This window comes from Mesoplodon bidens, assembly GCF_964165515.1.
Source record: "Mesoplodon bidens genome assembly, chromosome: 2".
Classification (NCBI taxonomy): Eukaryota; Metazoa; Chordata; class Mammalia; order Artiodactyla; family Ziphiidae; genus Mesoplodon; species Mesoplodon bidens.
In genome coordinates this window covers 110,643,002-110,666,894 of record NC_138177.1, presented here as the reverse complement: position 1 = coordinate 110,666,894, position 23,893 = coordinate 110,643,002, and the positions used below count along the sequence as shown (strand labels likewise).

At 34.9% G+C, this 23,893-nt stretch overlaps 1 protein-coding gene across 1 annotated transcript in view; it reads right to left on the bottom strand.

Annotated features, from left to right (window-relative positions):
• The window catches only part of COL24A1 (collagen type XXIV alpha 1 chain), a 400,363-nt gene that overhangs the window by 228,389 nt on the left and 148,081 nt on the right, over nucleotides 1-23,893 (bottom strand). The window contains exon 20 of the mRNA XM_081222837.1: nucleotides 6,300-6,353. Coding sequence (XP_081078963.1) covers nucleotides 6,300-6,353 — 54 coding nt within the window. The remainder of the gene's footprint in view (nucleotides 1-6,299; nucleotides 6,354-23,893) is intronic.

The window sequence follows — 23,893 nt, the reverse complement described above, 5'->3', positions numbered from 1 at the left end:
GGTGGAGCGCAAGATGGGGTAGGGATTAAGAGGTACAAACTATTATGTATAAAATTAAAAAGAGCTACATTAAAAGGATCATACACCATGATCAAGGGGGATTTGTCCCAGGGATGCAAGGATTTGTCCATATCTGCAAATGAATCAGTGTGATACAACACATCAACAAACTGAAAACCCAAATGATCATCTCAATAGATGCAGAAAAAGCTTTTGACAAAATTCAACATCCATTTATGATAAAAACTCTCCAGAAATTGGGCATAGAGGGAACATACCAACAACATAATAAAGGCCATATATGACAAACCTACAGCTAACATCACACTCAATGATGAAAAACTGAAAGCATTTCCTCTAAGATCAGGAACAAGACAAGGATATCCATTCTCGCCACTTTTATTCAACATAGTTTTGGAAGTTATAGCCATGGAAATCAGAGAAGAAGAAGAAATAAAGGGAATCCAAATTGGAAAAGAAGTAAAACTGTCAGTGTTTGTAGATGGCATGATAGAAACACATAGAAAACACATTAAAAAAAACACATAGAAAATCCTAAAGATGCTACCAGAAAACTACTAGAGCTCATCAATGAATTTGGTAAAGTTGCAGGACACAAAATTAATACACAGCAATCTGTTGCATTTCTGTACAGTAACAATGCAAGATCAGAAGGAGAAATGAAAGAAACAATCCCATTTACCAATGCATGAAAAAGAATAAAATACCTAGGAATATACCTACTTAAGGAGGCAAAAGACCTGTACTCTGAAAACTATAAGACACTGATGAAAGAAATCGAAGATGACACAAACATTTGGAAAGATATACCCTGTTCTTGGATTGGAAGAATCGACATTGTCAAAATGACTAAACTACCCAAGGCAATATACAGATTTAGTGCAATCCCTATCAAATTACACATGGCAGTTTTCACAGAACTAGAGTAAATATCTTAAAATTTACAGGGAGACACAAAAGACACTGAATAGCCAAAGCAATCTTGAGAAAGAAAAACGGAGGTATCACACTCCTTGACTTCAGACTATACTACAAAGATACAATCACCAGGGTTTCCTTGGTGGTGCAGTGGTTGAGAATCTGCCTGCTAATGCAGGGGACACGGGTTCGAGCTCTGGTCTGGGAGGATCCCACATGCCGCAGAGCAACTAGGTCTGTGAGCCACAAGTACTGAGCCTGCACGTCTGGAGCCTGTGCTCCACAACAAGAGAGGCTGCGATAGTGAGAGGCCCCCGCACTGTGATGAAGAGTGGCCCCCGCTTGCCACAACTAGAGAAAGCCCTTGCACAAAAACGAAGACCCAAAACAGCAAAAATAAATAAATTAATTAATAAACTCCTACCCCCAACATCTTCTTTAAAAAAAAAATTAAAAAAAAGACACAATCACCAAAACAGTGTGGCACTGGCACAAAAACAGAAATATAGACCAATGGAACAGGATAGGAAGCCTAGAAATAAACCCATGCACCTATGGTAAATTAATCTATGACAAAGGAAGGAAGACTACACAATGGGGGAAAGACAGTCTCTTCAATAAGTGGTGCTGGAAAAAATGGACAGATACATGTAAAAAAATGAAATTAGAACATTCTCTAACACTATACACAAAAAATAAACTCAAAATGGATTAAAGACCTAAATGTAAGATCGGATGCTATAAAACTCTTAGAGGAAAATATGGGCATAATACTCTTTGACATTAATCACAGCAATATCTTTTGATCCATATCCTAGAGTAATGGAAATAAAAACAAAAATAAACAAATGGGACATAATTAAACTCAAAAGCTTTTGCACAGCAAAGGAAACCATAAACAAAATCAAAGACAACCCATAGAAGGGAGAAAATATTTGCAAATGATGTGACTGACATGAGATTAATCTCCAAAATTTACAAACAGCTCATGAAGCACAATACCAAAAAAGCAAACAACTGAATCAAAAAATGCGCAAAAAATCTAAATAGAAATTTCTCCAAAGAAGACATACAGATGGCCAAGAAGTTCATGAAAAGATGCTCAACATCACTAATTATTAGAGAAATGCAAATCAAAACTACCATGAGATATTACCTCATATCAGTCAGAATGGCCATCATCAAAAAGTCTACAAACAATAAATGCTGGAGAGGGTGTGGAGAAAAGGGAACCGTCCTACACTGCTGGTGGGAATGTACATTGGTACAGCCACTCTGGAGAACAGTATGGAGGTTCCTTAAGAACTTAAAAATAGAGTTACCATATGATCCAGCAATCCCACCCTTGGGCATATATCCGGAGAAAAACATGGTTAGAAAGGATACACGCACCCCAGTGTTCACTACAGTGCTGTTCACAATAGCCATGACATGGAAGCATCCTAAATGTCCATCAAAAGATGAATGGATAAAGAAGATGTCGTACATATATACAATGGAATATTACTCAGCCATTAAAAAAGAATGAAATAACGCCATTTGCAGCAACATGGATGGACCTGGAGATTATCATACTAAGTGAAGTAAGTCAGACAGAGAAAGAATAATATCATATGATATCACTTATATGTGGAATCTTTAAAAGAAGGATACAAATGCACTTATTTACAAAACAGAAACAGACTCACAGACTTAGAGAATGAACTTATGGTTACCAGGGGGGAAAAGTTGTGGGGAGGGATAGATTGGGAGTTTGGGATTGACATGTACACACTGCTATATTTAAAATAGATAACTAACAAGGACATACTTTATAGCACAGGGAATGCTGATCAATACTCTGTAACAACCTAAATGGGAAAAGAATTTGAAAAAGAATAGACACATGTATATGTATAACTGAATCACTTTGCTGTACACCTGAAACTAACACAACATGATTAATCATCTATACTCCAATATAAAATTTAAAAGTTTTTTAATTTTTAGAAAATTGTGAATCACCATGTTGTACACCTGTAACATATAATATTGTATATTAGCTATACATCAATAAACTTTTTTTAAAGTTAGGAAACCCTACAGAAGAAAAAAACATTAAGTTCAATTATCACTTTCTCTTGAAGTAATTCCCAATTTCCTAAGGCAGAATCTGTTGTCAATTATCTCATAGCCCTTCACCAACTCTTTTATATAGCATGTCTTACAATATTTTGTGGTTTTTCTTTTTTTCCAACCTCTCTTAACTGTAATCTCATCAAGGGGAGGGACCATAGTTCAGAAATCTTTATCATCCCACATTTAGTACTTGGCTTAAAACATAAAAGAAACTCAATAAATGTTAAATGAATGAATTACTGAATGAATGGAAAAATGAATGTGTTTATATATGCATCAAGTTCAAGTTCCTAAGTATACAGCAGGTAAGGGGCTAAATTACATATGAGAAATTCTCAACTCAGTTCTCTATACTACCTCTCTCTCTCAATGTCCGTTCATGCTACTATTTCTACTTTGGGATTTGGTTTACTACTAGATATTGATTATTTCTGTCTCGACGTCAACCAGATACCACAAGCTAAATATACCCAGAATCAAATTTCTTGTCTTCCCCATCTTCCAAACCTATTCCCCCTTCTGAGTTCCTTAGTTAAGTCAATGACATCAGTAACCCAAGTCATAGTCCCAGTTTTATCTTTGACTTCTCTTTCTCCCATCACCTTCATTTAATCAGTTACCAAGTTGTATTGTTTCTATTTCTGAATTAGCTTTTAAATAGTCATTCAATCAATCATCCACTCAGCCAATATCTATTATGTTCCTATTATGTGCTATGGATATTATCATGGTTATTGTGATATGTATAAAACCAATTAGTGTCTTTCTCAAAAAGCTTATAGTCTAATATAGAGATAAGAAAATCAGCAGTTATATGAAGATACGTGCTTGATAGATTTTTTTAGGAATACAGAGAAGAAACATCTCAATTAGATTTGAGAGGAACAGTAAAAGCTTCCTGGATAATGTGGCATGTGATGTGTAGGTGTTAGCTAGATAAGTAGGGCACAGATCCAGATTAAAAAAAAAAACCAGCATGCAGGAAGCTGTGAGATTTGAACAAGTATGGCATGGTTTGGTACTCTAAATAGTCTACCTGGAGTAACGCTTTTGAAAGAGCAATGGGAGATGTGACTAGATGACAACAGAGTTAGAGAGAGAGAGTAGGTCATAAAGAACCTTGTGTAAAAAGTAAAGAATTATCATCCTTAACCTGGAAGCTATGGAGATACTGAAGAATTTAAGTACAAAAATGACATGATAAAATCTATACTTTACAAACATTATTACATCAGTAGTTTGGATGTAGATTTGAAGAAATGCCAGAATGGTGGTAAGAAGAACAATTAGAGGGCTATTACACTAATCCTGGTGAAGAATAAATAGGGCCTAAACTAAAACATTGGCAGTGAAAATGCTTTCAAGGGCAAAGATAGGAAATTTTGAGTCAAAGGAGAGATCAGGATAAAGGTGATAATTGATGGCATGAGGTCATTCAGGAGTCAGGGGAGGGTTTGATACAAAACATATGTGAAATTTGAATACTGGGGAGGGGGAGGAATAACTTTTCTGTGGAGACAGAAAGGAAGGGGGAAATACGGCTGAATATGTACAGGGAGAGTTGTTAGGTGGACAGTAGTGTTTTCAGATAACATACAGGATGCCCAGTTAGATTTGAATTTCACATAAAGAATGAATAACTTTTAGTACAAATGTGTTCCAAATACTGCACCTTCATCCTCTTACAAGTTTCCTTTTCCTGAATGCCATATATCTTACTTGTCTGTCTGCAAATTCTGACTCATTCATCATGTCAGCTCAAGTGCTACCTTCTCTACAAAGAGTAATCTGAATCCCCTAACCATATACTCACACAGTATCACATATTATATGTTATTCACATGGTTATTATAAAGAATTTCCTGTATATATTTCTCTAGATTGTAAGTTTCTTGAAAGTAGGGAGCAGGACTTTTCATCTTTGTAGCCCTAGGGTCTAGCACAATGGCTGTCACATATGAGGCAGCCAGTAAATATTTGTTGATTGAATGAATGTTCTGTTTCACTTCAGATCTTTATAACTTCTTTTCTAGCTTTTTCTAGCTCATCTCTTTGCCTTCATTTTTTCTCTTGTTAAACCATCCTCCATGCTGACATAAGAGGTATCTTTTTTAAAACATAAATCACTTAGGATACTTTACTACTTAAAAATCTTTGATTACTCCATGACACCCATGGTAGAAGTAGAAACTCTTCAACAAGGTCTTAAACCTTCCCCACAATTTAATCCCCAAACTCAGTGGTTAAGAGCTCAGACTTTGAAATCATGTCTGGGTTAGAATCCTGACTAAGTCACCTGATAGTTATGTGACTGAGGGAATAACTTAACTATCTATAAAATGGGGATAAAATCTACCTCATAAAGCTGTTGTGAAGATTAAATGAGATATCTGTAAAACATTTACTACAGTACTGTAGTACTTGACAGTATAGTACACTAACAAATATAGCTATATTAATATCCTTTCCAGCTTCATCCCCTAAAACTTCCTCTCTACTCACACTAATAATCTTCCACAGCAGCTACACTTCATAACCTGCCAGTTCTCCAAACTTCAGGCTATTTCATCGTTCTGTGTCTATTCACAATACTTTATTTGTTTACAATGCTCATTCTATGTCAGCCTGCTTGGCAAAGCTTGGTATTTAAAGGTTTTCCATGGATAACTTCTAGTATACATACACAACAACAGTAAAGGAAGTTAGAAATGATTAGGTTTCTGCAGGTAGTTTGTGCTATGTATAAATTCCAGAACACCATAGGCTTTCTTTTATTTTAATCAGTGGATATTTAATAGGCCCTAAAGGGTTTTAGTGGTCAGAAAACTCTCATCCATTTAGTGTAGGCTATAGGTTTTTGGGGTTTTAAATTTTTTTCACCTCTTATAAGAAATCATTTTTTCAGTTATTTATGTGCTTTGCAAATACTGTCACCTTAATCTAAGTCTAGACCAAACCAGAAAAATCATTTTCAATGACCTGAACCCAAGAGGCTGTATAAACAAACTCCTACTAAACAAATGATACCAAAAGAACAACCAGACACGCAAACTACTTCCTGATTATCTCAAAACAAGCTGTACAAGGTTTTTTAAATGCACTGAGTCAGCTCAAAAATATCTAGAAATGTTCTGATATTTCTAAAATATTTTTTTACCCATTCATTGAGATTTGACATTAGAAAACTATAGATACCATACTTTTTTCTTCTTCTGTTTTTCTTTTTCTTTTTTTTCCCTTACCTTTGATCCTTCAGGGCCATTTTGTCCAGGAATCCCAATATCTCCAGGAAAACCCTAGGGAACATAAAAATATAGAGAGTTTATTCTATAGCAAATTACTTTAAATCTATTAAGCATATAGAAATTCCCTTTGCCTTTCTTTGATGTCCAATAAAAATGATTTATTCTCCTCAAAACTTCAATATTAAAGATTAATCGTTAGGCAGTTGTCTGACATTGGAATACAAAACTTATTAAGTATACTAAAACAGAGCTTACTTCATCAGTTATTCATGAACAATCCTCAGACCCAAAGAAAATTCTCTAATCCAGTCTAAGAGATTTTTGAAATCTTATTCAAAATCATTCACAACTTGAATAAAAGGCAAAAAAAAAAAATGTAACAGGTCTTTTCAGTGTCATATGGGACACAGAGCCACCCAAGGATTAGGGGAATGTACTTTGTTACACTCATTGTTTACTAACTAACTATATGCTAATTCTTCTGTTTGGTGAAAAAAACAATAACCCCAAAGGTTATATAGCTTAACATACAGGATACTAATCAGTTTTGTATCGAACTCAGCTATCTTATTCTAACATTCCCATATTCAGTTGTCTATAAATAGCTCAATGTTCTTTGAATTTGTATTAACATCTTACTGGTTCCATCACTAATTAACAAATTGAATAAAATCTTTGACCCATGTTTACTTCATATTTGCCTGAAAATCATAATTTTACCTTTTCGGAAATTATACTTTAGCAGTTTAAAACAGTTTTCTCAAGAAATAGAAATGGACCAAAGTGTCAGAAAAATCTGTGCTGAGAGAAGGCCAACAGTGTTGCTCCAAAATGGTCAGATCAATATTCTTACTGAAATAATACATTAGAATGAAATTCATCATGATCAATTTCAATATAGATAATAAGCTAATAATTATAGTTTTCCTTGTATTTTGTCACAGATAAGCTGTTTCAGTGATTCCTTCTGACATGGATAAAGGAATAAATAGTAGAATAAGTACAAGAATCATATCTTTAAAAGTAAAGAAGGCTGCAATTAAGTATGAATGTCAGCTAGAAAAGACAGTTCATTGGAGGGGTAAATATTATGGTAATTAAAATGCCAACACGTAAGATGGAATAGCAAGGTTGATTCTGGAAAACTCATCTTGGAAAAAAAGAAAAAATCAACAGTAAGTGATACCAACTTATCCAGTCTGGATTAGGACAGAAATGACTCCAATTTAAAACTTGGATTCTGTGGAGAAAAATATTACTTGTGGTCGTTTCTGGCAAGAGAAAAGGCAGTGGTAACAGAAAGACTGGACACAGGATCAGATTTCTGGAAGTTTTGGAACAGAATATGTTTTATACAGTCATGCTGATGGCTTTTCTAACTAAAGGAAATCAGGTTCATCTATACTTTCTCTGCCTTGAGTAATTTCCCCTTATCTTTCTTCACCTGGAACACTTAAGTTTTAAATAGGAGATTAAATAACATATTACTTGAAAATCTTTCTTTGACCTCCAATACCCTGAATTAGGACCCTTCTAAGACTCACACCATCCTAGGGTCCTACAAGTTTACTTGATAGTGTTTTGGCTTGTATTGTTTTCCTCATCAGATTGTAAATTCCCTGAGGGCAGCTTTATCTCTTATTAACCACCATATTCCCAGAAACTAGTACAACACCTGGCATATAGTAAATGCTAAAAAAAATTGATTTTTTTTGCTCTTGAATAATGATTTATTTCTTTTGACAATAAAAAGGGACAACATGGCTGGTGGCTAATTTTGGCCCCTCAATACCAGTTTACAACCACTGGTTCACAGCATCCTCATAGATAAATTCATAATTCCTGTCCGTTCTCCAGCTGAGCCTGGAACACCTTGTCATACTAGAAAGCAAGCTGTAAAAGGTATCAAACCTGGAGTCACATTAAAAGAACTCTGGGAGCTTGAAGAAGATCTCACCAGCCAGAAATGGGACAACATGAACTTCAGTAAGGACAAAAATTGCAATGGATTGCAACAGGTCAAATATGATTAAATTCAGAAGTTCAAAATGATACAACAACAAAACATTATTCACATTTAGCGGATGAAAGAAAGCCAACTCATTATTTCCAAAACTGGTAAACAAAGGTGAAGAATCAAGCATTTATTCCACCTTTTCTATACATACAATAACACAACTAACCAAATAGTAGATTAAGGGATGTATTCCAGCCAATAAATGAAAAGAAGTGAAAGAACAAGAATATCTCCATTTTGCAATCCCCTAAATGATCTAATATATGTAGGGAGTTGAGGAATCACAACTGTTAACATCACAGAATGATGATAGACATTTTGTGCTTCCTAATGAAAGAACACAATATCACCCATAGTCTTGTCAAAAACAAACAAGCGAAACTGACCTTGGCTAGGCCTCTATATGTGGCTACCAATTTGCGGGAAATACAGAGGAGGGAGAAACATGCTTAACTACACCATGAGACTATGATCAGCAAAATCCAGGCTTTTGGAATCTCTACAGGTTAAATGGCTGGGGATCTTCAACAATTAAATTATAAAGTGGGGAAAAGGCAATGGAAGGAGAACTTGTACACTGAAAGACACAAGAGTAAAACAAACAAGACTAAGCTACAGTTTTAAAAGATGTACACCCGAGTGATAAACCATAAAAGAAAAAAGAGGAACTGCTTACTTTCTGGAGGAGAGATAGGCTTGTGGCTGCGTTGGGATCCATAAAAGTTTCTGGGGATAACTGGCAGTTCTATTCCTGACTTGTGTGGTAGTTATAAGAGTGTTTGTCTTATAACTGTTTGTGATATACATTTGTTTTATATAGTTTTTAGTGTCTGTGCTAGTAAGAAAAACGTTATGAAGTGACTTCTGGATAAATATGAACTATTGAGTATATATGCATGAATATCTGCTCCTTCTTAATCATTAAATTACAGTAGAGGAATATTTAAAAGACAAAAAGTACCAAAGACCAGGGAATAAGAGACAAAAGATGTCAGCAAATCTGTTCTTATATTATAGCCATGTAAGTTGAATATTTTAAAATTAAAATTTTATTTAAAAGTTCAGAAGAACATCAGTATAGTTATTAAAAGGAGAAAAAAAATCTCCTCAAATAGGATACCTTTGAAACTTGGCCAGAGAATATATTTTTTTAAATAAACTGTTTTTTTTTAAAATTGGGGTATAGTTGCTTTACAATGTTGTTAGTTTCTGCTTCACAACGAAGTGCATCAGCTACATGTATACATATATCCCCTCCCTCTTGGACCTCCCTCCCACCCCCCCACCCACAATCCCACCCTTCTAGGTCACCACAGAGCACCAAGCTGAGCTCCCTGCGCTATACAGCAGGTTCCCACTAGCTATCCGTTTTACACATGGCAGTGGACCTAGAGTCTGTCATAAAGGGTGAAGTAAGTCAGAAAGAGAAAAACAAATACGTGTATTAACACAGATATGTGGAATTTAGAAAAATGGTACAGATGAACCTATTTGCAGGGCAGGAATAGAGACCCAGATGTAGAGGACGGACGTGTGGACACAGTGGGGGGTGGGATGAATTGGGAGACTGGGATTGACATATGTGCACTGCCATGTATAAAACAGATAGCTAATGGGAATATTTTTATTATTTAAAAAATTCCGGGGCTTCCCTGGTGGCGCAGTGGTTGAAAATCTGCCTGCTAATGAGGGGACAGGGGTTCAAGCCCTGGTCTGGGAAGATCCCACATGCTGTGGAGCAACTAGGCCCATGAGCCACAACTACTGAGCCTGCGTGTCTGGAGCCTGTGCTCCGCAACAAGAGAGGCCGCGATAGTGAGTGGCCCCCACTTGCCACAACTAGAGAAAGCCCTCGCACAGAAATGAAGACCCAACACAGCCATAAACAAACAAACAAACAAACAAACAAATAAATAAGCCAAGCATTTGAAGCCCTTAAAAAAAAAAATTCCGTACCTGGGTTACCACCAAGTAAAGATCTTACCTTTTAAATAATAAATTTAAAATATAAAAATCAGAGTTAACTGGGTCAACTGAATTTTAATGATAACCTATGACTATAAAGTAAAGTTATTTTAACTCTCTAATTCATTGTTGAAAATGTAAATCAAATGACAGGACGTGGCCATCCTTGCCAAGTAGCAAAATTTCAGAGAGCTCAGAGATTGAAAGATTTAAAAATACACCATTCAGAGTCTATAACTTTCATTAGAAAACTACATTGGCATGAAACTATACAGAAAAAAATTAAAAACAAAACACTGATAAAATGCTTAATTATATTTTTTCATCTAAAATACTTCAGTAAACACTGAAAAGTCAAAATGGTTTCTCCCACAATGTGCTTCACTATCTAAGTTGTCACATCACAATTGAAAATATAACACCTTAGCGAGGAAAAGGATGAGCAGTCTGACTTGCGGTGTTTGTTTTAAAAATTGAGATATAATTGACATAAAACATATTAGTTTCAGGTGTAAAACACCTGTATATATAGAGAAAGAAATGATCATCACAATAAATCTAGTTAACATCCATCACCATGCTTAGTTGTAATTTTGCGTGTGTGATGATAACTTTTAAGATCTGCTCTCTTAGAAACTTTCAAATGTACAACCAGTGTTATTAACTATGTCACCATGCTGTGCATTACCTCCCCATGGTTTGTAACTGGAAGTCTGCACCTCTGACCCCTTTTACCCACTTCACCCACCTTCCCCACCTGACCCCTGCCTCCTGCAACCACCAATCTGTTCTCTGTATCTATGAGGTTTTTTGTGTTTGTTTTCGTTTAGATTCTACATAAAAGTGAGATCACGTAGCATTTGTCTTTCTCTGTGTGACTTATATCACTTAGCATAATGCCTTCATGGTGCATCCAGGTTATTACAAATGGTAGGATTTCCTTTCTTTAAGGCTGAATAATACTTAATCAGATTTTTTTTTGCTATTGAGTTATATGAGTTCTTTATATATTCTGTATATTAACCCCTTATCAGATATGTAACTTGCAAATATTTCCTCCCATTTGATAGCCTGCTTTTTCACTTTGTTGATGGTTTCCTTTGCTATGCAGGACCTTTTTAGTTTGATGTAGTCCTACTTGCTTATTTTAGCTTTTGTTGCCTGTGTTTTTGGTGTCAAATCCAAAAAAATCATCACAAAGACTGATGTCAAGGAGCTTTCGGCCTATGTTGTCTTCTATGAGTTTTATGGTTTCAGGTATTACATTCAAGTTTTTAATCCATTTTGAGTTATTTTTTGTGTATAGTGTAAGATAGGGGGGTCAAGTTTCATTTTTTTGCATGTGGCTGTCCAATATTCCCAAACCATTATTAAAGAGACTGACCTTTCCATCACTGTATATTCTTGGCTCCTCTGCCATAGATCAACTGACCACACGTGAATGGGTTTATTTCTGGTCATTTTTTCCTTTCTCTTCTTTTCCAGTAATCTATGTGTCTGTTTTTATGGCAATATCATACTGTTTTGATTACTATAACTTTGTAATATAGTTTGAAACTAGGAAGTGCAATGCCTCCAGCTTTGTTCTTCTTTCTCATGGTTGCTTCAGCTATTTGGGGTCATTTGTGGTTCCATATGAATTTTAGGATCGTTTGTTCCATTTTTGTGAAAAATGCCATTGGAGTTGTGGTAGGGATTGAACTGAATCTGTAGGTTGCTTTGGGTAGTATGGACATTTTAACAATATTAATTCTTCCAATCCACAAACATGGAATATCTTTCCATTTATTTTTGTCTCCTTCAATTGCTTTCATCAATGTCTTACAGTTCTCAACATACAGGTTTTTCACCCCCTTGATTAAATTTATTCCTAGGGGTTTTTTTTGATGCAATTATAAATGGGGTTGCTTTCTTAAGTTCCCTCTCTGATAGTTCATTATTAGTGTATAGAAACAACTGATATTTTTTGTATATTGATTTTGTATCTTGCATGTGGTGCCTTCTTAATAGAAATAGTTTAATCACCAATTTTTTATCAAGAAGGAGGAAACTCAAGTAGCTTTAAAAATAATAAGTAAAAATGTGTCTTCTGTTTTTGGACTGCTAACATTTGTTTACTGCACTGAGAAGAGTGATTCAGTATCCTTTCCAGTAAAAACGTTTTATTATTCTCTAATCACTAAAGGCTGAGTCTAGTTCACATGCATTTTTAAAGCAAAACCTGGGAACAAAAGCACTAGCAGATTCCATTAGTTTCCTAAGAAATCATAAAACTAAAATATTGTCATTTTTATTCTGGCAGCTGTCAGAAGTCTGGAAGCTAGAGGCTCCTAACAGAATAAATATGTGATGCTGTATGGTATACATTGAGCACATTAGTACTTCTTTAATAGGAATGGTAAGTCTGTTTTATTTTGAAATATATAGTCCTTTCAGTTAAAAAAATAGTTAAAAATGGTAAACTGATAAATAATCCACAAATAAATAAATCCAATGAATAAACTAATTATGGTATATTGGTAAGATGAAACAACCTGGATGTGGCAACCTGGATGAATCTCAAATGCATTATGCTAAGTAAAAGAAGCCAGACCAAAAAAGAGTATATACTATATGAGTTCATTTACGTAAAACTTTAGAAAAATGCAAATTAATCTAAAGTGACAAAAAGCAGATTGGTGGTAACCTGGGAAGGGTGGGGGCAGAAAAATAAAATGAGGGATTACAAAAAATGAACAAGTGTTGAGTTTGACAAATACCTTTTATATCTTGATCTTGGTGATGGTTTCACAGGTTATACATACATGAAAAATTATGAAATTATACAATTTAAAATATACAGCTCATTATATTATAATATACCTCAATTATACCTGTACAAAACTATACAAAAATAAGTTAATTGGTATTGGGTGTTTTAGATAGTCATTTGTTTTTTGGTAGGCAGCAGTTTGTAATGATTTGAAGACCATTAGAGAGAAAGTAGAATTTATTCATTGAACTTGGCCCCAGATGAAATCAGTGAAGTTCAGAATTTGTATTATTTTGGAGGTAATAGCACGTTCAATTATAATAGGTTAAAAATAAAGTACATATTTGGGGAAATTTAAATTTTTCTGATATTTTATAATATAGTTTTAAATACTCTGTTATTATAGATAAGAGTGACATTTAGGTCATTTAACTATCATGAAAAATTTCAAGTTTTTTCATTGATTTTTGTATACACTGTGCATTAAATACACAAGAACACAATATGGTTTGGCTTAAATTTATCTTCTGAGTAGTTTATAAGTCTGAACAAAGTAGAGATGAATATATTCCTTTGAAAAATAGTCATATTGAGAAAAGATAAAATTAAGAAACCATTTAAGATAGGGCAACATAAAAATTATGAATTCCTAAAGGGCAAAGTTATGCAAAGCCTTGTCTGGTGCTGGGCATACAGTACATTCAAAGCACATTCAAAAAACATTTGATGGCCTGAATTGATGAACAAATTAAAAACAAATTCTATTTGAATAATTATATTTTCAATTATGCAATTTCAAAAGTTACCCTTTGTCTGAAAAAGCAAACAACTCCACCCCAACAAAAAATAACCAACTAGTATAGCTTCTATAGATAGGATTGAAATTTTTCATATGCAAACAAGAATGAATACATCCAGAGGGAGAGAGGTTCTGTAAGGAGATAATTTAGTTTGAGACATGGATCCAAAAAACAATCATAAGATTTTGTTCTTTAGCATTTGTGGAAGTACATGCCATGTCGGGAATATACTGAGTCCAAGTAGGAAAGTAATAAAAAAAGATTTAAATGACCTTTTCTGAGTGAGAATAATCTATCCAAAAGTTAATGCCAAAAAAATATTTGAAAGGACAAAAATAATAAATTCACTTTCCCAGTAAACTATAGAAACTAAACTTTAGCACAGGGCAGTGTGCAACTGCAAATTAAGGAACTGTTCTGTCTTCTGAAAAAACCACAATAGAAAATATGAGCTTCTGGAAAAATAAATTCAGAATAAAGAATTCATCTAAGTATCTGGCTCACTTTCATTCTCTTTTGCTGTTTTAGGTCTAAAAAGCCATCAAAACCAGATTTTTTTTCATTATGATACTGTTAAAAATCTTTGCAAATGATTATTGCTATTTATATATTTTCCCTTTTGTAATTCTATATATTTAAGCAGTAAATATAGCACAGCTGAACTCTAAATTCCATTTACATGTAACATTCTAAAAACAGAGAAAATTCACAAAGACAATAAAATCCTTTATGACATAGCTTACTCTCTCTTCTAAATAAAACTTTGCTTAAATAGTATTCACAGTATATTTGAAGTCACTCAAAAAAACCTACAAAGTCAATTGCAAAGCCTACTTTCATTCTACTGAAATCTACAGAAAACTATTACTAAACTTATAATTGTAAAATAATTTATTTTGACCATTATTTGATACTTACGTTTGGATAACCTATAGTGACAAAAAGCAGATCAGTAGTAGACTGAGGAAGGGAGGAACATGAAGGACAGAAAGGAAAGGTTACAAAGGTAAACAAAGAAATTTTGGGGTTTGATGGATGAGTTCACTATTTTGATTTCAGTGATTGTTTCACAAGTTAAACATATGTCTAAAATTATCAAATTGTACAATTTAAATATAGGCAGTTTTGTTATATGTAAATTATACTTCAATAAAACTGTAAAGCAAAAAGGTAATTGGTATTGGATGTTTTAGATAACCACTTACTTTTTGGGAGACAACAGCTTGCAACCATGTAAAGAACCTTAGAAAACTTGTCCCCAGATAAAAATCAGTGAAACTCATATTTCAAAATGTTTTGGAGATAATAACATAACTGTGATTTGATACTTACCTTTAGATAAATATCATTTTAGGTACTCATTGTCTATATACGTGACTCATTTAGAATTCTTATGAGCATCTTTAAGAATATCTAGTCATTCCTTCAACACATAGTTACCATGTGTCAGGCATTGTTCTTTGTACTGAACATATACTAGAGAATGAAGATATTCCCTGGTTTCATAGAATGTATGATATATTCCAGAGACTCTTTACCTCAGATTCTCATTTCGGTGTGTGTAAGTTTGTGGCAGGGAGTGGGAAGTTGGGTGATTTAAAAAGCTGATTTATATTGTTATGAGGAACTGTCATGTATCAACCGCCTACGTTTGATTTAAATACACAACTATGGGCCTGGGCCACTCTATGTTGTTTCTCATTCTCTCGTTTTCCAAATGGAATGAATAGTGTGGCTATCTTGTTTTCTTGCTAAAATCATATACTGATTAGTTGAGATGTAGACCTGTATCTGGGCCTCACTGAGAATGCACCTTACCCAAAGAACCTGGCCTTGGAGCTGTAAGCAATAATTGACCAATACATTGGGTTATCTTTCTTTGGAGAAGGGAGAGTGTATTTTCAGCTGTGTGGGTAGCCACATGCACTATGCTACCAAAAGCATTTTAAAACCTGTGTAAGTGGGAAGAAGGGTATATACAGATATTGGGCACCAAAGATGTGAAATGTAGAGGGCATTTCTTTTTATCTGCTCACCATCTCTTTGGGGAACTACTCTCTTCCCCAGTTTGCAGTGCATGTGCTTCTGGTCCCCATCCCAGTTTTTAGGGGTATAGGATCACCTATACCCCCAGGTGATCCAAATCCTGACAATTACAGTATTCCTGTCTCATGGCTGTTGTGATTGACTTAAAGATGACCATGTAATCCCAGTCAGATTGGCTGGAGCCTACCTTAGAATTTCTGCTGGAGCTACACAGAAAGAAGAGTGCTTTCTTTTTGCCAAGATTGCTAAATCTTAGAGCAATATAAGTCTAGAGTTGCCAAGAGCCACCTGTTCCACAATGTTTGTGAATGAAGCCAACAGAGATAAGGCTAGAAGATGAGAGTAATTTGATTATATTCATCCAGCTCCTGTATCTAGCCAAACCTCTCAGCACATGCACTGCTGGACTTCCTGACTACATTAGCCAGTCCTGATTTTTTGGCTGAAAACTGTTTGAGTTAGGTTTCTGTCATTTTTAATGGAAACAAACTTGACTAAAACACTGAACTGTCTGCAGTTCTCTAAATACACCCAGCTTCCTCATATATCTGTTCTGGAATGCCCTTGCCCTCTGCTTGCATTTGGTAAGTCCCTACTACGTCTTCATCTTTGATCAAGCAACTATGCTTCTCAGAAGTCTTTCTTAACTCCCTCCACCCCTGAGGTTGCTTCATCATACAATTTGTTACTAACTCAAATGTATCATGATCTGTGAAGCCTTTCATAGTTCTTCTTAGGCAAAATCAGTAGCTGTTCCTTTATATTCCTACAGAACTCTGTTAACATGGCTGTTTAGTACTTATTGCACTGTATTATAATTATGGATGTGTTTATTCCAATATAATGTGAGCTCATGGATGAAAATGAATGTATCTTACTCATCTTTATACTTCCAACATTTACCTTAACATGTTGCTGGAGACAATTCTCCATAGTCTCTTGAATTTCTGCACATTATGCAAATGAGGAACTTACCATTTCTCATACCAGTCTCTTTTCAGGGAATTTTGTATAGTAAAAATAGAGATAGTGTCTCCCCCTATAGCAAAAGGCAGGAACACTTACTGTCCATATAATAATGTCTTTTTCTGGAACCCATTATTTTTTATAGCTGTCCATTATAAAAGACTCAGCTTCCCTAAGCTCCAAGTTCTTATGAAATGCAACCCACTGTATATGCAAAGGTCATCCAGCTCTCTTCATATCACCCTCTGAAAACTGAAGCTCAGTGAGTCAGTGCAGAAATGTTGATACTCCAGAAACTACTATTGCTGAAAGTAATAAACTATCGTTTGTCTCTATCCCAGGAGTCTTGTGTCTTCTACCAGAATCTTTGAAACTGTCAGGCTAACTTGTTGGCTTGCAAACAGGATAAAATCTCAGATCCTGCACAGTCCCTGACGGTTCAGGTCCTGAGGACGGGATACTGATGGAGACATAGCTTTCTGTAAGAGGAAGTATGAGGGCTTCACCGATGATAACAGGATATGAGGAGAGTTAATGGGAATTGGCAGTGAATTTGACCAAATTGTGCAGACAACCAGGCAATAAATCGTCCCCCACTTTATTGCCTGCTAAAAGGAGGAACTGGGAAAGATGGCTGTAGACCAAATACTGGGAACGGAAAGCATCTTCAAAGACAGTTGCCCTAGTTGTTGCTAACTCTCCTCTGAATGGAAAGATTTCCTCCTCAATCTGGTGAGCAGCCTCAGGTCTACCTCACTGTAACAAAACTACTAAGTACTATTATTAACAGTAACTAATAGTACTAAGATTCATCCTAGGTTGGCAGAAGATTCCATCCCCTTTCAGATAACAGTTATAGAGACTGCCACTTATACTGAGTATGAAAGGATAGAAATTTGTGACTGTTATGGACAGAAACCAGGCAAATCAATAAAACTTTGGCTGGTTTACTTGGGAGATGAAGGGGAATATTCCATATTTTTTTCCACAATACAACTGTGGTATTAGGCCTGACTACCTAGCTACTGAATACTGTGCGTCTGATATAGCTTAGAATCAAAGGCCTTATGCAATTTGGCACCAATCTACTTTTATCACCTTATTTGTCACTCTAAACCAACACAAGAAATCTGCATCAGCTAGCCAGTTTTATTCACTGTTTGTAAATCCACCAAGCATATTACCTAGATGTCTAGCTCTGCTCATGTGATTTACTCTGCTTGGATTGCTCTCCCCTTTTCTTGCCCTTTATTCATCAACAATCTAATTCAAGATCCATCTTTTCCAAGACCCTTTCCCTAATCCTTCTACCTTATGTTAACTCTCTGTACTAACATTGAACTATGATAACTATTTATTTAATTCTCACATGATGCCATTACCATTATTAACAGTATATGTACATATCTTGCCTTTCTCAAGCAGGCTGTAAATTTCCCCCAATTATGGATAACACATTCTTTTTGTACATATCCCACAGTGTTCACTAGGCACAGCCTTGCACACCGTAGGAATTCAAGAAACAATTTTTTATTGACTGATTTAATCACATGTTTTCTTTCAACACTACTTTTTGGGTAACAACTAAAAACACCAAATTACTCAACCAAACTCAGTTGATAACAGATACGAAAGACGTAACTGGTTTAAGTGAAGGGAATCCATTAGCACTAAGATCTACTCAACTAACATAGCTGGCCACAGGCAACCTCATTCCGGTTACATTCACTTAAGAGCTAAAATGGACATTTAGAAGCACGCCTTCACTTATGAGCAGACTCTCCAAATAAACTTTGGTCTTTGTCTCTAATGAAGACCACCATGGTGGAAAAAGAGGACCCACTGCTTGGCCATTTCTGGTATCTCTGTGATCAGTGGTCTCAGCTCATTTTTACAGTAAACAACTGGTCCCATTTACTAAGAATATCATCCAAAATTCAACTATTTGGCAATCTCTGTAGCCCAGGGAGGTTAACGGCTGAATCAACAAACATTCTAACTATCCTGCTACCACATTTGAAGGTGGTTTGCTGCCAGAACTGGGAGGAAGCATGGGGTTAGTGCTAAAATTGATACTACTATGCTTAAAGAAATAGAAAAGAGTCCTGTACAGCATTCTCCATATGTTTTTCTTAAAAACAAAGAACGATTATGGAAAAAATTTTAATCTTATGTTTTAAAGTACATAATGTTTTACCTTGAGACACCTCTAATATTTACAGTTCTGTGAAGAGCTAAATGCACAGGTATATTTACTTCTTTGTTACAGCAATTTAACAATTCACCTAGAATAAGCATGAAAATAACTTTGAAGTGACATTTGTTCAGATGGTCTTTAATGATGAACAATTCTGTTCAATGCCAATGGCAAACAACTTAGCATTTACAACAAAAACTTCAGAGTGCTTTGCTTTTACTAACTCTTATGAAGATTTGAATTTCCAAACTAGAAAGCACTAGCAAGAAATACTGGCCAGTCTTGTCCTGTCTTATTGGTAGTGTAGGTGACCACTTGTATGATATGATTAATTTGAGGAGTATCAAAATTTCTAATCAACCACAAATTTTTCCTGCTCACTAAATGACACTCAAAACTCCTTGCATTACTTTCAGGTTTCTGTTTAGTGTTGAAATGTAAATATCCTTGAGAGGGAATTATATTGCAGTTAGCTGTTAACCAGTTACTGATGGGAGTGAAATAAATATTTATCAGGTCTTTCTCTAAAAACAGGCTTCGATAAGAAGGGTAAATTATGGAAAGAAAAAGAGACACTGGTTGCTTGAAATAGACAAGAACTCATACCCAACAGGGAGAGAATATAGAAAGGAGAGACCAGAGACCTCAGGAAAGAAATTCTTTGGCTGTTTTATAATTTTCTCTGAGAACTACACTGATTCTAGACTATTAAAGAATGACCTGATTTTTTATTTTGAATTTTATCAAACCTAATTAATCTTGATGTCTGGGGGAAAGACAGACAGTGGATGCTTTGACATAGTCTGAATTTAGTATTAATTTCTTGAATATAAGCTCCTTAAAGTCAGGACTTAATCTAACTTACCATCATTTTGTGTTTTTGGTGATTAACATAAAATAGGTATCTCTAAAAGACCTCCTGAAAATGAATAATTAGAACTGGATTTTCTAAAAAGGAGCCAAAAAGGCAGGGATACTCCTATCGTTAGGTGGACCTTTGGTTCTAAGGATCAGCCAATCACTCACAACTACATGACGGCCAATCACATTGTGTGTGGAGAGCATATCAGAGATTAGTGCCACCATTTAAGATCTAAAATATGTACGGGTGGCCGTCTCTATCATAGCACTGTGTAATTTGTCAGATTGGCCAATACAGAAATCAGTTTTATTCTGGAGATAACTGTAGACTACCACAGCCCCAAATGCAGCTGCTGTGTCAGATGTAGTATTATCACCAAAGCAGATGACTAAGGCCTTCCCTTACATGGTGTGTAGTCACTGAGCTGGCAAATGCATCCTTTTAATTTATGTTTTAAAAAAGAGATTTAAAAATTTTACATTCATGTGGGCCCCTTTCAGTCTGGCAGTATCAGCAGTTCATTTTTACAGAGTTAGATACATATTTTAGTTAAAAGTGTGCCTTTCCTCTCTTTAGAGGTTTAACTAGCACCACTATCTAGGGAATTACAGAATGCATGATCCACAGGCATGGAACCTCATAAAGCATAGTATCCGTACATTGAAGGAGGTATAAGAGTGACCCCATGATATGATCCACTGGTCTTAATCCACCTTGCAACATCTAGAGGTAGTCAGTCTCACAGAACACTGGAACTGCCTTCTAAAGTTATAACTGAAGAACCAGCTCAGAGGAAACAATATGAAAGAATGGAGTGCCACTCTTTGGGATACAGTGTATTTATTAAGTCAGCCACCTCCATATGATACTTTGTCCCTAATAGGAAGGATATATGAGTCCCAAACCAAGAAGTAGAAGCAGGTGTGGTCCTATCTGCCATCACTTCCAATAACAGTACATTTTGTGTGTTCTGTCTCCACAACCTAGGACTCTTCAGGGTTGGGATCCTGATACCCAAAGGGGCTCTCTCTTGACAGAAGGCACATCAAAGGTCCTAACAAACTAAAAGTTACAGCTGCTACCAGGACCTTTAGACATTTTATGACAAGATATGAGCAAACAAAAAGAGAAGTCACCAAACTGGCATGGTTAACTGACTCTGAAAAACAAAAGGAAGAAAGACTGCTTTATACAAAAAAGGCAGGAAGGAATATACATGAAACACAGATGATACAATCAACATATCTTGGAACTGCCCTAACAGTCATGAAGGTTTAGGTTATACTACCAGATAAGTCACCAAGACCTACTGAGGAGGCAGCTGAGGGTGAGGGGAATTTAAAATGGATAGTGAAGGAGGGAGAAATAAGTACCATTTGTGGCCCCAAAGCAGCTGGGTAGACAACAGCCACAGTCCATCCCATTAAAACAGACAGATCAATCAGACCAAAAATAAGTGAAGATACATCAGAAAAGTAAAGAACGTAATCAATAAGGAAGAGCAAGTCACTATATACTGAACTTCACATCTGATAATAAAAATATACCTTTTTGTCAAGTTCATACTGAACAGTCACAAAAAGGGATCATATATTAGGTCACAAAGAAAAAATCAGACCGCTAAGTTCCATAAAACAGAACAACAGTTTATGATAACAGTGTAATGAAACCAGGAATTATTAACAAAATCAAAACCAACAGGCTCTCCCACTTGGAAATTTTAAAACGCCTTCTTAAATAACTCTTGGGTTAAGAGGGAGATACAAGCTGAAATTACAAAATATCTAAAAAATAATGGCAATAAAAATACTCAATACCAGAATACATGGGATACATTTAAAGCAATGATCAGGAGGAAAGGCATGGCCCTTAATAGTTTTAGGAATAAAAATAAAAGAACAAAAATAAATTAAATAAAATTCCCAACTCAAAAAGAAGAAGAACGTAAACCAAAAGAATCTCAAGAAAATAATGGAAATACAAAGAGAAACTAATTATCTAAAGAAAAGAAAAAGAGAAGACAATAAATAAAAATTTCAGGGTTTTTTTGAGAAAAAAATTAACAGATTAGACAAACTGAATTGAGCCTAATCAAGAGAAAAAAAGAGAAAACACAAATATAAAAAATTTAACAAATTTTAAATAGCACACAAGAGAAAATTCTTAAAACAAAGTTTAAAAATCATGAGACTATTTTGCAGATTTATATGGAAGTAAATTTTAAAACCTAGGTGAAACAGCTAATTTCCTAAGAAAACAACAATTTAACAAAGCTAACCCCTTTAGAGATAAAAAGCTTAATTCTAAGCAGGCTAATTTTCACAGAAGCAACACAGAAAGGTACCAAGAAACTACTCCACAAAAAAGCATCCATTCCAGATGGTTTCACAGGAAAATTCCACCAAAGCCTCACAGGTAAGATAATCCCAGTATTCCATAAATTATTCCAGAGCACTAAAAACTAAGAAGACTTTCTATATATTTTGATGAAATAAATATAACACTGATATCTAAAACCTGATGAAGTACCAAAAAAAGAAAGAATATTACAGGCCAATATCACTTAGAAATATTGATGCAGAAGTACTAATGAATATTAGTATAATTAATATTATGTTAGGAAAATAATGTGCCATGATAAAGTAGAATTTTTTCAAGAATGCAATAGAAAAGTCATATAGAAATAGTCAATGTACAAAAATTATATAGAAATAGTTATTATATACAAAATAGATAATAGAAAATCCATTGCTATAATATATCAATAAATATATCTAAAAAGAGATATATAATTATCTCTATACATATTGAAAATATAGCAAATATCTGACTCTCTATATATATTTGACAAACTATAAAAATGATTCCTGATTTAAAAAACACTCAGGAAATAGGAACTGATATTTCTTAACATGATAAAACATGTGCATATTTTAATTTTAATTTAGCATTTACTTCATGAGAAATCATTATAGCATTTCCACTGAAATGAGGAACAAGACAAGGATGCACACTACTTCCAACTCTTCAGCATTGTACTAGAGGTATTACAATGCCACTAGACAAGAGAACTGAATTAGAGGTATGGGAACTGATTTAAAAAGTTTGAAAATTACATGAGAGTACATCTAGAAAACTTTAGAAAATCAATGGTAAAAATAACTCAAAGACAATTAACCATTAAAGCAGCAGGATGTAAAATTAACATTCAGAAGCCAATAATCTTCATATACATACAAAAACCTGTTAGAGAATACAGTGGTAGAGAAAAATCCCATTTATAATAGCAACAAAAAATAGTTAGGAACAAATTTAATTAGACATGTACAAAAACCTATATGAGGAAAACTTTAAAACATTCCTGAAAAACACAAAAGCATACTTGAACAAATGAAAGACATCCATTGTTCTTTAAGAGGATGACTCAATATCATAAAAATGTCACTGCTCTCTAAATTAATTTATAAATGTAAGTCAAACCTAATAAAATACTTGCAAACCATATATCTAATAAAGGGTTAATATCCAAAATATATAAAGAACTTGTACAACTCAACATCGAAAAATTCAATCTGGTTAAAAATTGGGCAGGATCTGAATAGACATATTTCCAAAGAAGACATACAGATGGCCAATAGGTATATGAAAAGATGCTAAGCATCCCTAATCATCAGGGAAATGCAAATCAAAACTACAATGAGATGCATTTAGGAAGATGGCGGAAGAGGAAGACGCGGAGATCACCTTCCTCCCCACAGATACATCAGAAATTCATCTACACGTGGAACAACTCCTACAGAACACCTACAGAACGCTGACAGAAGACCTCAGACCCACCAAAAGGCAAGAAACTCCCCACATACCTGGGTAGGGCAAAAGAAAAAAACAATAAACAGAGACAATAGGATAGGGACGGAACCTGCACTAGTGGGAGGGAGCCGTGAAGGAGGAAAGGTTTCCACACACTACAAGCCTCTTCGCGGGCG